At 37.6% G+C, this 13,377-nt stretch overlaps 1 protein-coding gene across 1 annotated transcript in view; it reads right to left on the reverse strand.

Annotated features, from left to right (window-relative positions):
* Positions 1–13,377, reverse strand: part of LOC148834852 (zinc finger matrin-type protein 4) — a 55,690-nt gene that overhangs the window by 20,570 nt on the left and 21,743 nt on the right. The window contains exons 4-5 of the mRNA XM_088916497.1: positions 5,681–5,840; positions 58–282 (exon numbers count right to left, since the gene is read on the reverse strand). Of these exons, the coding sequence (XP_088772623.1) occupies positions 58–282; positions 5,681–5,840 (385 nt within the window). The remainder of the gene's footprint in view (positions 1–57; positions 283–5,680; positions 5,841–13,377) is intronic.

A 13,377-nucleotide genomic window follows, 5' to 3' on the forward strand; every position in this document is an offset into this window, starting at 1 on the left:
GGGTAGAGGTAATTGCTATTCCTGACACAGTCACACTTTATTTCTTTCTTCGCTGACCTGTTGTTTCGGTGGCATCCAGGCTTCCTGCTAGCTGTTCGAGGAGTCGTGCCCGTGCAGCATTCCTCTTGTGCTTCTTGCCCTCGTAGTGCTGCTGTGCCATCAGTGGGTTGTTGAACCAGGCACCGCACAGGCAGCAGGTCTTCCCTGCCTCGCTGTCAGTGGCCAGGGGCCACGTCGGGGGCGGTGTTGGGTCTGTAGGCTGTGGTGTACTGGGGGTGGAGTCTGAAGAACACCCAGGAAAGGAATTATAAACATGAAAATTAATACAGGTTTTGAAAATTAGGTTAATGATTCCTGCTAATTGGATTAACAGTTCTTCTTATCTTTTTTTGATATACTAGGAAAAAAATTGTGCGAACAGTACATTTAAAATAGTGGGGTTTTTTTCTAACAAGCAATTACTGCAAATTACAGTGTATTTTAAATTAAGGCCCAAACTGCTCATAAAATAGACTTGCTCATTTTGTTCTTAAAAGGTTCAGACTTCAGAAGCTGAGACTGTTGTGGGTTTCCATGGTATGAACTAAATAGGACACATGCCACCACCCTTCACAGCTCAACTGGAGTCTGGCAGTACTGGACTGACCCACAGAGAGCTACAGGTACTGCACTACTCATTCACCCAGACCTGGAAGGAGGGACATTGTGGCCTTATTTTGCAGGGCTCACTGGAGAAGCAAACGAGGGTTTAGAAGATCACTGTAGTCCATGCACTACACCACTGGTAAAGTAAATTTCTCTTCGAGCATTCAAAGTCAGTGTTATGAAGAATTAAAGCTTAAGGCTGCATAAGGTTGCAGAGGTTGCAGAGTCTTCTTTTATTTTTCTTATTTTGTTGCTCAAGATGATGTCACGGTCTGTTTGGAAATTCCTACAGCACAACCTATAATCCCTGAGAACCTCCATTAAATGCCAGTGCCTGTGCTTTCTGTATTCTGGAAAAACTCTCTTTTAAAGGGTATAATCTGGACCAGCAGGAAGGTAATAAGCCACAGAGTTCATGATTCAAGTATTGGATTTTATTTCAGTCACTGTCACTCCAGTATGAAAAACCTTTGAATGGAAATAATACAGCTCCCCTGTTGAGGTTTCTGGTCAAATGGTTTACAAGCAGGAACTTCCACTGACTACTGTTTTGTAATTAAATGAATGGTCCCACAAGGTACCATGTTTTCCCAGGTCTCTGCCACACTTTTCCCATAGTTAGCTATGCCTTAACTCTGTATTTTACATTGTCTCAGGGCATGCAGCAGAGACTAGAAAAGTTATCAAAGAGGAAAAAAACTGTTTCCTATTTAATAAGCACAAACAAAAGAGCACAAGAATTTCTTTGAGAGGAAAAGAGCACTTGTATGGGATAAAACAGTGAGGGCAGTAAAAAGCCAAGATATTATACGGGTTAGGGTTAGGGTTAGGGTTAGGCTCACAGCGAAAATAAAAGCCATAAAGATTCTGCTTAGACAGAAACTATGGAAAGAATGTGGGCTTCCCCAGCCCTCTCTCTGCCCCTAGGGAGGAGAGGGAAGTATTAATTTGACCTGTGCTGGTGTCAAAGTGCTTTTCAATGACAGAAATTTCATTTATGATGGTCTGAAAGATGAGTTTGAAGATGAGATTGCCTGAGTATATCAGATACTAGAGGCTTAGCAGCTTAGTGGACCTCAAAGAAATGAAAGGTCAAGGTGAGCAATGTACTGTACACTTGTATCTTTAAGAACTGGAATAATTTGTAGGTTTTTCAAGGTTACCTTTAACAGGCTTTCTTTCACAACCTATCAGCACAAATAGAAACATAATGTTTTTTTTTGTTTAATAAACTATAGACTTTAATAATGTATTTTAAGATAGTGGTATTCATAAATACAGTACATGTTAAAGTTGCATTTTCCTTTCTAGATGGAGAAGAAATAGGTATTATTTATATTGCTAAATGAGGGACTGTATAATACATGTAGGTATATCTGTACTAAGCATCTGTACAATGCTCAGATTACTCATCTAAGGGACCTTCCATCTGATTCCTAAGTTTCACATTTTCAAGGTTTTAGTGAGGTGCTACAGTAATGGATATGATTAGGGTTAAAAAGATGATTCATTTAAGGAGGTACCAGGGATAGGTTTAATTTAGTACAAGTTTGATCTCTGATGGTGCTTACTTTGCCTAGGCATTGAGCATTTGATTCTAGCAATGTTCTTTTCCAGTACAAATGGTTGATATTAGACCTTGATTTTACAGCTGTTAGAGAAGAAAAAGCGTTTGTCTTCCTCTTTGACCTCTAAGAAATGACTTATTAATGAGAATATAAGTCCATTTTCCCCTCAATTAGACCATTTGACTTCTCATCACCTGATGCAGTCAAGCAGGCAACAATGCAGACACATGCTTGTCTGCTTGATTAGATACCTCTTTCCTGTCCAATAATTTTCAAACCCAATTCATCACCTTCTCTGGAACTTCATCTTCGCCTTCTACTTCAGTAAGAGCATGTTATGATCCTCACAATGTTATAATAGAAATTGTATAAAATAATTCTATAGGGGTGTAGCACAGTGGCACAGTTGTTAGTATTGCTGCCTTGCAGCTCTGGGACCCTGGATTCAATTCTGGACCTGGGTGCTATCTGTGTGGAGTTTGTATGTTCTCCACATGTTTGTGTTGGTTTGCTCCAGGTGCTACAGTTTCCTTCGACAGTGCAAAGACATACCGTTAGGTTAATAGGCTTCTGGAAAGCTGTCCATGTTGTGCGTGTTTGTGTGTGCCCTGTGGTGGACTTGTGTCCTGCCCAGGGTGTATCCTGCCTTGCACTTTTTGCTTGTCAGGATAGGCTCCAGCTTCCCCACAATTCTATACTGGCAATGGGACTGCAATGCCTTTTGTTTTGCACTTATGAAAATTAAAACTGCATATTGAAATGATATGCTGAGCATCAAAAGACATTTATCATACTATCTATGCACATATGTATTTAGAAAAATAGTGGTTTTAGCATTATTTTGATTAATTGATCAATAACGGCTGTCTGGGATACACTTAAGTAAATAAATCACTTAATTAGAGAGACATTTAATTAGGCACAGGTGATGAGGTGAAACACCCAATGAATAGGAACAAAAAACATCATACAATAGAAAGACTTATATTTTGGATAATGTTCCTTGCATAAAAATGTGAAATGTGAAATCTGAAATGTTATATTGTAAATTAAACTAGCGATGTTATAAATAAGTGTATTCCAGAAAAAAGAACATGGGTCACATTTATTCACAATTTTCCAGTTATATATAAGACCACAAAAAATTTTACATGACAATCTGCTCTTTGGAAGTGCAGTGGAACTGAACATTATAGAGGGCTTCCTATTTTCCTGGGTTATAAAAGGAGGTATCACTTATATTTATATATAATATTTTATATTAGGTACAAGCGTGGGTACTTTTGTAAAACTATTTCCACCAATGTGCTATCCTAGAAGCAGAAGAAAAGTTTAACTTTAATGAAGAAATAACACACAAAACTGAGATAAAGTGAAATATGATCATGATTAAAGGCCCTCAATTAAAAATGTTTTGTTCTGTAGTTGCCCTTATTAATTAAATGTGATGTTTTTCTGATATGTACTGTATAGTAGATTTTTGTGCAGCATTTTTTGTCCTCTTGTATACAACAAATTTCTTCAGCTCACCACAATCAGAAGGATATTTGTCCCTTAAACACTTCTCCACAACATCCAAATAAATGTGACATCATAAACACATGAAGTGGGTACCCAATCCACTCACTAATGGAAACAACAATTAAATAATTATCCTTTGCAGCTGCTGTTACTATGGGAAACAGAAATCAGTGCTTTACAGTCAACGGTACCTTCTATATGGAACATTTTATACAATTGTACTCATTATATTTCATTTTAAATGAAGAGAAATTTCAAAATATTTTTTTCTTTATACTGTATTCCAGGTCCAGATTACTGAACAAGTAATTAATTACTTTAACGGGATCTCAAATTAAATTAACATTAATTTTACTGAGCTGATACTACAGTATGTTTAATTTTTAGAGATGTTTTAGAAAGTGTCTGAAACACAAACTATTTTTCTTTATTTTTTTTATTCTTTTAAGTATTGTTCTATTATTTTTTTTTATTGTTAAGATATTCAGTTGCCTTGAGTATGCATCGGTATAAAATTCCCTATAAAAAAGCTATTTCAAACCAAAGTCTAATCTTACCTCTAATGTCAGACTACATGTCTAATAAATATTCTGGTGTTTGTTACTAAACTGTGATAAGCAGAGGCCAGTGAGCAAGATATTGACCCTTCCCACATCACCTCTGCACAGAAATCAATAACACTGTAGTAAAGCAACTACAGCCCGTAGCACTACGTCCTGATTCACTTATGCTCTTCCTCTGCCTATGATGTGCTCTTTATAAGACGACACTAACTCGTGAGATATTTAAGGAAGACTGTAGAAACACGCATTCAGTATGGCAACATGTTGTGAAGAAACAATGCTGTTAAAATAAACATCAAGCTGGGATTTGAAAAGTGAAGCATATGGTCCTTTATTCACAGCGCTGAAAATATTTTAAACGTAGGATTTGTTGGTTTTGAATTAAGTCCATGATTTTTAATTGTCTAAAAGAGATCTGAGATAAATGCTACTGTACAAATAATCCTTCCAATAAATATCCCTTTTATGCAATGTACTAATTTACCTGTTTATGCTGGATGTATTGTAGCATCCCATTACTCAATCAGAGTGCCCATTATCTAATATAGCACAATGTAGTTATATATACAGCACACTGTTCATGGCTCTTGGCTCACTGCAATGCATTTTTTCTAACTGTTCAAGACAACTTTCAAACCCAAGTCCCACATTATTCCCACCATATCAATAATAAAGACGAATGCTGATATTCCGCTAGTTTCGGAATACAAAACTACTCTGCAAAGGAAAATGCAGGGAGCAAGTAAGAGGAAATCATCGGTAAGACAAGTGTAAGAATTAGTCAATGGGTATCTTGCTTCCTCTCCTGTTTTACTGTGCTCCTATGACATTGAGTTGCAGAGAAATTGTATCAAGACTATAGAAATAAGTCTAAGGTTCCAGTATAAATAAGGTTCCAATAAGTGAGGTTGGTGAGTGTGTGTGTGTTGAATGGGTGAGGAAATGTGTGTTGCTTGTGTGCGCCTGTAGGGATTCTCTCTTGTGGGCAAGGCTATTATTTCAACTTCACTTATCATCTCTGTTGAATTGTTTAAAGGTCCTTTTCATCATTTCTTAATGGCTCGCTGTCATAATATTCGCACAGGGAAGGCAGTAATGGCATATTTATATCCCAAATGGGGAAGTCTGCGTAGCCCACCGCAGCTGCAGACAGGAGTTAAATGGAGGGTGTCTGACAATGGTGCTGTGGGAGGAAACCTCTCAGACTCATGCTGCTTTTTCATCGGTGTAGTTGTGCCACAGCTGATGTAAAAATCACTTTAAGGTTAGCATTTTATTGGCAGAGATTGGAGAGGAAGAGGCCTGAGGTAACATGCCAGCAGAAGTACCGTATCTGCCATTTAGAGAGCTAATACCACTCCTGTCTTATGCATTCTGTTGTACCTGTAGTGCTGGGCATGTTGGGTGGCTCTCCAAGGACCAGCCGCACCCTCTTAGCATGAGTCTTTCCCTGGTAGTGGGACTGGGCCACAATGGCAGATGTAAAGAACATGTTACAGAGGGTACAGCACTTGTTCCTGTCCACTTCACACTCATCGCTGTCCTGCAGAGAGAAAGAGGATGGTGTGGGTCACCATGACAGTCTGACAGGCATGATGTTATGCAGGTGGTGCCAACAACAAGGCAGAAACAAATGAGGAAAGTGTGTGGGCTTTAGAAACAGAGCCTGTAGGAAGATGGCACACTCTTAACTGATGCTACCAAGGGAGGTATTTATAAATGGTATATTTAGAATAGCAAAATCCTTAGTATGCTTTTGTAATATATTACACAAAAGTAAAAAATGAAACAAATACATGATGATATATGTACAGTATTTGAGGTTTTAAATAATTCTAAAATAAATAAGTTTGTTAAGTTATACTATCAGGACTGTTTTCAAGAATATGCAGTAAATAAAAGAAAATATAATGCCTGTCAGAAAATATATAGATTATCCTTTTTCTTTGCTCAAGGAAGAAGGGAAGACAAATTTCATTAGTCATTAGTGAACACATTTTTTCTTATATATGATATATGACTCAGACAATTTGGCCTTCACATCTTTCTGATGCATGAAACTGAACCTGCTTCATTCACCATGTGAACATTCAGTATTCCCTGGATGTCACTAGTCAGATTAAATATTTATATGAATTAGTTTGATTGCAGTCCTCTGCCAATAATTAGCCTTAATTATAAATGAACCAAGGTTTGGATACAAATCTCCAGGTGCCTGAAGGTGGTTACAGATCAACAAACAAATAGGCCAAAACAATGCGTAAATAAGAATGCAAACATGCTGCTGCAGAATGGTTGGCTATTCTCTTTACATGAAGAGGACAGCGAGAAGTCAGTGCAAAGTTCATTTGAAAGGCAAGCTGCTGACATCTAAAGAAAAAAGCCAGCTCAGAAATTATTGGATGTCCTCACAACTGGATGGGGACTAGGAATTTATCTCCCAGGAATGGGTAAGGGACTGGAGCGAAACTGACCGCACTGCTTGTAATTGGAATCATCATATCTGTGGGCTGCAGAGCTTAGCGCCAGAGCCAAGTCCTCCCAGAGTATCAGGCTCTGAGCACCGCAGCTAACAGACTTCAAATTGGGCTCATTAAACCCTCCATTATCAGAGTGAGAAGCAAGATCTGCTTAGATCCCTGGGACATGCCTTCTAGACACATCCTGCCACAATCCATGGGGCTGAGAAATCTGAAGGCTTTAGTCTAAACAAGCCAGGCAGAGGGAACTGTTCCATTGACTGTGACTTATCTTACCCTTAGAAGTCATTAGTTTCATCATTCAGGTTTTGAATAAATGATCAATTGTGCATGCATAATTTTGGAATTTTACAAAATTATAAAAATAATAGGTAGGGTCTGAATCCTATTGTAACCTATCGGTTCGTAAACTGGACTGGAATGCAATTTTCTGGGATTAGTGTTAAGCTAAACTCTACTTGTGAGACTGATAAAACCAAGAATTGGCGAGAAAAGCCGATGAGATATGAGAAAAGCAGTTTGCCTTGTTTTGTAATTTGCAGAGTTTTAGTGTTTTTAACTTGGGAACAAATTTCCCCAGTTAAAAAAAAAACAATAAATTCACTTCTACAACTATTCTAAAAACTTCTGATGAATCTATACTTCTATAACAACTGGATCCCCGAGACTACACCCCATCCCTTCCTCTGCACCCATTTTCTCTTTCTCTCATCCATTCCCCTTTTTTACCCTCCTTTAAAGCTTTCTTTTCTTTTCATAGGCTAATTCTCATTCATATCCTCTCTTTGGTTTTCCTAACTTAAGAATTCTGCATTGGCAGTAAGGGGACTTTCTCATTTCTTTAGGGGGCCCTCTCCTTACAGACAGATTGTTGGTTTCCTCAGCCAGGTGAGTTACCCCAATAAAGCTCACTATCTGAAACATGCCTCTTCCCCATCTTCATTAGGGTTTGAACAAACTCTCCAAAATATAAAATAGGGAAAAATATAGCCCTTGATAATGAGATCAGTAGTCTGAATTACGTAGATCAACGTGCTCCTTCTTAATTTCACAACATTAGCAGGTGTTGGTGATATAGTACAAGTAAATACTGCAGGCACCTGCTTTAAGACAGTTATTCATGGTGGATTCATCAGTCAAGCAAAACGTAATCTGTTGAACAACATGTAGTGTAACTGTCAGAAAGTGAGGTGATGTTTGCTTAAAATGTATACAGCTCTTTATATACAGTATCTTTTCTTTTCTAAAAAGCTCAAACTTTTGTGAAATAATGACATACAGTATAGCATTTCTGTTTATGTTGATGCAGCAGTGAGACTCCATTTCCAATCTACCAGACAAAGTTAAGACATCCAGTTTTCTCCTTACTGTTTGCCCTCAGGGCCATAGTCGGACTGATTTTCACTGCTCATTATGAAATATTTAATAGGATTGTCAGCTCTCTGTCAGCCCTCTCCTCTCCACTTGTCTCCTCAGATTCAGTGGACAATCTAAGACTGTGTGCTTGTCTCTGTGTCTGTCTGTTACTGCCTTCTCTTTTCGGTTTTTAAGCATCCTAACTGCCTGTGATCTACTACCTTTTGTTTATTCTCCCCGTTTCAAGGAATTGTACAAACATGTCTTATTACATCTTTCATTATCCAACATTTCTACAAGACTTTGACAACAATCAAGCTATACTGACTTAGTCAAACAGAATATGACATAAAGATTAATCGAAAGCCACGTTGCTTGTTTTCTCTAACAATTTTTTGTTAGATTCAATAGAAAATATTTTTTTTCCTCTAACTCTTCTTCCACTCCATTGCTAAACATCCCTGAAATATTAATTCATATACCATTGAGCTCTCCCCTCCCTCCCTTTTCTGTCTTTTCCTCCATCTGCTTCTCCATTTACTGTACTGTAGATTATTGTCTTTTCTGACCCCTGAAATCCCCTGAACCTTCCCTCACATTCCTAACGCAACTTTACTTAATGCATCTGCAATTTTTCATAATGACTAATTAGCTCACACATTGTCAATACTGCTGGAGCAATTTCACTATTGGTAGCAGGAGATGTCAGAAAACACTGAGATAATCCTAACAAAAAAAGAAACAGCACATGGTCTACATTTTCCAGGAATAAAACAGTGAATATTTATCATATATTCATGGGTATGCTTAAAATATTTACAGCATACCGCCAAAAGTCTTTTTGAATGCCTAAGAATGCATGTAATGATTTATTTATTCATTCAGGGGATTATACCTCACAGGATCTTTTTTCCACTTACTTCTTTCAAGTTTATGTCTGTACATAATACTTATCATACTGATTTTGTTAGACTGTGATTGTTATGTATACAGTAATACATAATGTCAAGTCTTTGGGTAGTGTGGTAGAGTATCCTGCTCAATGTAGCAGTCTAGAGGCACTGACATGGTGTAATTGCTGGATTTCCCCATGGCTTGGGGTTAGGTTGTCTGCTTGTGTCTGCTTTTCTTCCTCAAGGAAGCATTCCCACAGTGTAAGATTCTCTTCCCTTTTCCTACAAGAGATTGTCATTTTGATCCTGAGTTTCACTGACTGAAGAGCTAAAGTCCTTTGTCAGCAAACACCAAAAGGTGGCAATTTGGAGATCTTCTTTCCATTGTCTTGCCACAGTGAACATTATTTAATACAAATATCTGAAATTAATAGCTCCTTCAAACTGCTTTCTAACATGGCCTCAGGAGTAAAACGGTCACAGGTCTGGCTTGCTAACATGATATAATTAAAAACATAAACATACATGTGTAGCATTGTACCTCTGTTCTTTAGATGGGATTCCACATGGTTGGCATGAAATCCTTCTGTAAGGGAAAGCTGGTTGAATGTCACAGATCAAGCTTCTTCACCTTTGGGTGTGCTCTACAGGAAGTGTACATGGTTTTCAGACTGAGTAGCCTGTGTGCCTCTCTTTTTGACCAGAGAAACTGCGAAAATGAGATCATAAGAGTGGACCTCTGACATTAAGAGAAAATATTAGCTCCTTTCACAGATGGCTCATTGCTGCAATTGTTCTCAAATTTGTGGTATGTTCTAGTATATCACTCATTTTTATATATGTATATACTGCTATGAAAAATTTAAAGACATTTAGATACAATCAGGAGTTAGAGCATCAACAATTTATTAAAAGCCTCCACCGGAGTTTTCTTCTATTAGAATACGTTTTACTGTGCTTACTATTTAGATTGGCTGAGAAGAGACCAAGCTTTTCTATTAAGTAATGTTGAATTCACATGGATTAGAATATTCTAACACTTGATCACAAAAAAATTAATTTAATTTACTTACTGTCAGGCGTTCCTCATATTTAAGAGACATCTTAAGAGAGCAATCTCTTCATAGAGACAAATCCTTACCTGTTCTGAGCTTAAATCCATATACAGTAGAAGTTAATATGATTGAAAAAAATTAAACTCCAGTGCAATGTTTGTCCTTAACAAACAGACAGCCAGGTTCTAAAAAAATGCACATGCAGTTAACTCACACATTTAAGAACAGCAGAAATACCTCACCGGTTTAAGCCAATTATAGAAAATAATGTGAATTTACAGATTCAAAATACATTCATGCAAAACACATCAGATTGGGTTTTGTGAGTTTGCAGGCATTGACCAAGGAGCAAAAGTATAACAGCCCATACCTGTAAGCCAGGAAACCACAGCTTTACATAGCTCACATTATCTGTGATTGTCTCTTTTCATGACCTACAGTAGGCACTATTGCTCTGTTGAAGCTATTGTTCCCTGTAAGACTAAATACGGCATTTATGACTCCTTGGAACTGCAGTGTTCTCTAGATTATCAATAATCTGTTTTACATAGAAAAGAAAAATGAAAACTTCAGATACTCTTTTTCTTCAACCTTTAAAGCCATACCAGAAGGACAAACCTGAAATACTGCAAAACAGCATAAGTTAAAAAATTAAATGTATGTATTACTACATAAAGGATTGCTACTATGATTGTAAAATCCGTTTGCTAATTTTAGCTAGTTGTACTCCTTAGCTGTGCACTGCAAGGCAGGGAAATGGTGTGAATTTGGCTTAATGCATATAAAAGTACTGACTTCAAAGTGTGACTTTAAAAATAAATAAATTTTGTTCTCTTGTTTATTTCTACCAACTGCTGACCTGAATTTTTCAAACCAGGCTTCAAAAGTCCGGTGATTTCTGTGTAAGAAAGGCACCAGGCACACTTGTCACACTTAATGCTAGCACTTCAAATCCAAATCCACACCACCTACTCCTGTTATACAGCTGTGTCCAATCCTGATGTTATGCTGCTTAGCACAAGACACTCCAGAGAGGAAAAAAGCACAATCAGCAAGTTCAATCATCATTACAATTTAAGAGTTCGTGGTGTATGTGTCAGCTCTGTAGGTGTTTCTATTTAAACATCATCAGCAGAAATAAATCATAATTCAGAATGATATACAAACCCTCTTTTTATACAAAAAAACTAATTCATGAGGAAGAATGTTTTTGGATTCTCTCTTCCCAAGGCTTACTCACATACTGTATTTGGGTTCTCAAATGTTTTGTGTGGACGTATCCCAAAGTCACCTCTCCAAATGTTCTAAAATGTGCTTGCAATGTGTAAACACAAGAGTCTTAATGAAAAAGGAAAAAGGATAAAATTATACGGAGGCAGCATTTATAATATCATCAGTCAGCGTTAATCAAGTAACAGAGTAGGACTTTTACTGAGCTCAATATCAGACTGAATGGGGGAAGTAACTAAATGGCACAGGCGAATTAGATATTTTTCAGCATTTTCAGCAAGGAATATATTTAAGTAGTCAGGTCATACAAATGTGTATATACTGTACAGCAATAAAAGCAATAGAGCAATAACCTATAAATACATTAACAGAGGCTGCTAACAAGGAAGCAACACTTTTATTTAGAAAGGTACAGTATCACCAGTTTTCCATTATGTTTCCAGAAAGATATTTTTTTTACTGAAAGCAGTGACATTTAAATAACTCTCTCCTTATCACCAAATAATGTATGGAGCTGAAGACAGTCTTTTTTTTTGTCTTTGGTGTAAATTCTATTCAAATGCACCCTTTCTTCCTTCACAGATCGCACTCACACTGCCTGTCATGCACATCTGCTGAGGCTCATTTACATGTGACCCATTTTGCAAATAAAAATAAGTGCTAAACAAGTCTCATGGCTTTGAATTTGTCTGACCTTGCCCTGCTCTTAACAACAGGCTTTTAATTAATTGTGTTTATCTCGTCCTCCCACTCTGACTTCAGTACATGAATGTTTTGTAGGGGGGAGGGATAAAATAAATAAACCTATGGGCTATGGGGAACACACCAAGATCCTTGACTTCTCTTTTTTCAGAGACCCACTGGGTTACGTAAAGGAAAACCTCGACTCATCTTCAGTCAGTATGCTGCAGACTTCAGCACCAAAACCCTGGAGTGTCTGAATCATTTACTGTTTTAGACACAAAGTCATGCCATTTGAGAGGAACACAAAATTTAGATCAATGAACATTTCAGCTTTCCCAAGACTCAAATTAATACCTCCTGTGTGTTAATTCTCTATCTCTGACAAATCATGTACCATTGTGTGTAATATAAGTTTAAACATCCTATTCTCTACACTAGCTCCACTGGCTTCTGGAACAAGCAACACAACCTCTAGGAAAAGTGTAAATCAGCAAAGTGAGGAAGCTTTCTGAACATTAACATGATCAAATATTAAGAACTGATTATTACATACTGTAGCAGTTTATTATTTTCTTTCACATTTCACCACGTTTGTAACAAGATTTTTGTCAGTTTACCAGGTTGTTCATGATTGAAAGCACAAAGACAGGGAAGCTCAGATTATCTGCCTTAAAGAGCCTGTTTTCATTCAGCACACAGGATCAGGGGGCTGGATCTAGAGCTTTCAAAGACAGATGATAAATCCAAAAACACCTTCACACTCTGTTGAAATGACAAACACATGCTACATTGCTTATATAAGTCCAGGAATTGCCACAGTCAACTTATCTAAAAATATCCTAAATAGAAGTTATGGCTTCATTGAAAATCAGGATTCCCTCAGTATTTTTGAATGCACTTAAAATGTGAAGGGAAGGAAAGAAAGAGCTCTGAAAATGTACTATACAGTACATCTCCTCTCTGAAAAGCAGATGAAACAAATCAAGTCTATTATAATGTTTAGCTTTCCTAACACAACAAACTCAATATGTGATGCCATATCATTTTACTGACATCTCCTTTATGATGTGATTCACTATCTGTGACCCATTTGGCTTTTCCATGCCTTCTCTAAACTTGCATCAAAGGCATCTAGCTTTGTCTCGTGAGGCTAGCAGCACTACATCACAGCCGTTTAAATGAAACCTGGACGTAGCCTGATACCCAGGTCTCAGCAGCCCAGAGGCTTGAAGAGCTGGTGAACTGCACCCCCTGTTCCACCTTAAGGACTGTTCTACATGCCAAGGCTGAGAAGCATGATCCTGGGAGACAAGGTAGGTCCCATGTGGGTCACTGCAATTAGAAAGCACTTTGATTCCAGTGCTCAAAGAGACTGACCTCCT

Source organism: Atractosteus spatula, chromosome 5 (genome assembly GCF_055471065.1).
Source record: "Atractosteus spatula isolate fAtrSpa1 chromosome 5, fAtrSpa1.hap1, whole genome shotgun sequence".
NCBI lineage: Eukaryota > Metazoa > Chordata > Actinopteri > Semionotiformes > Lepisosteidae > Atractosteus > Atractosteus spatula.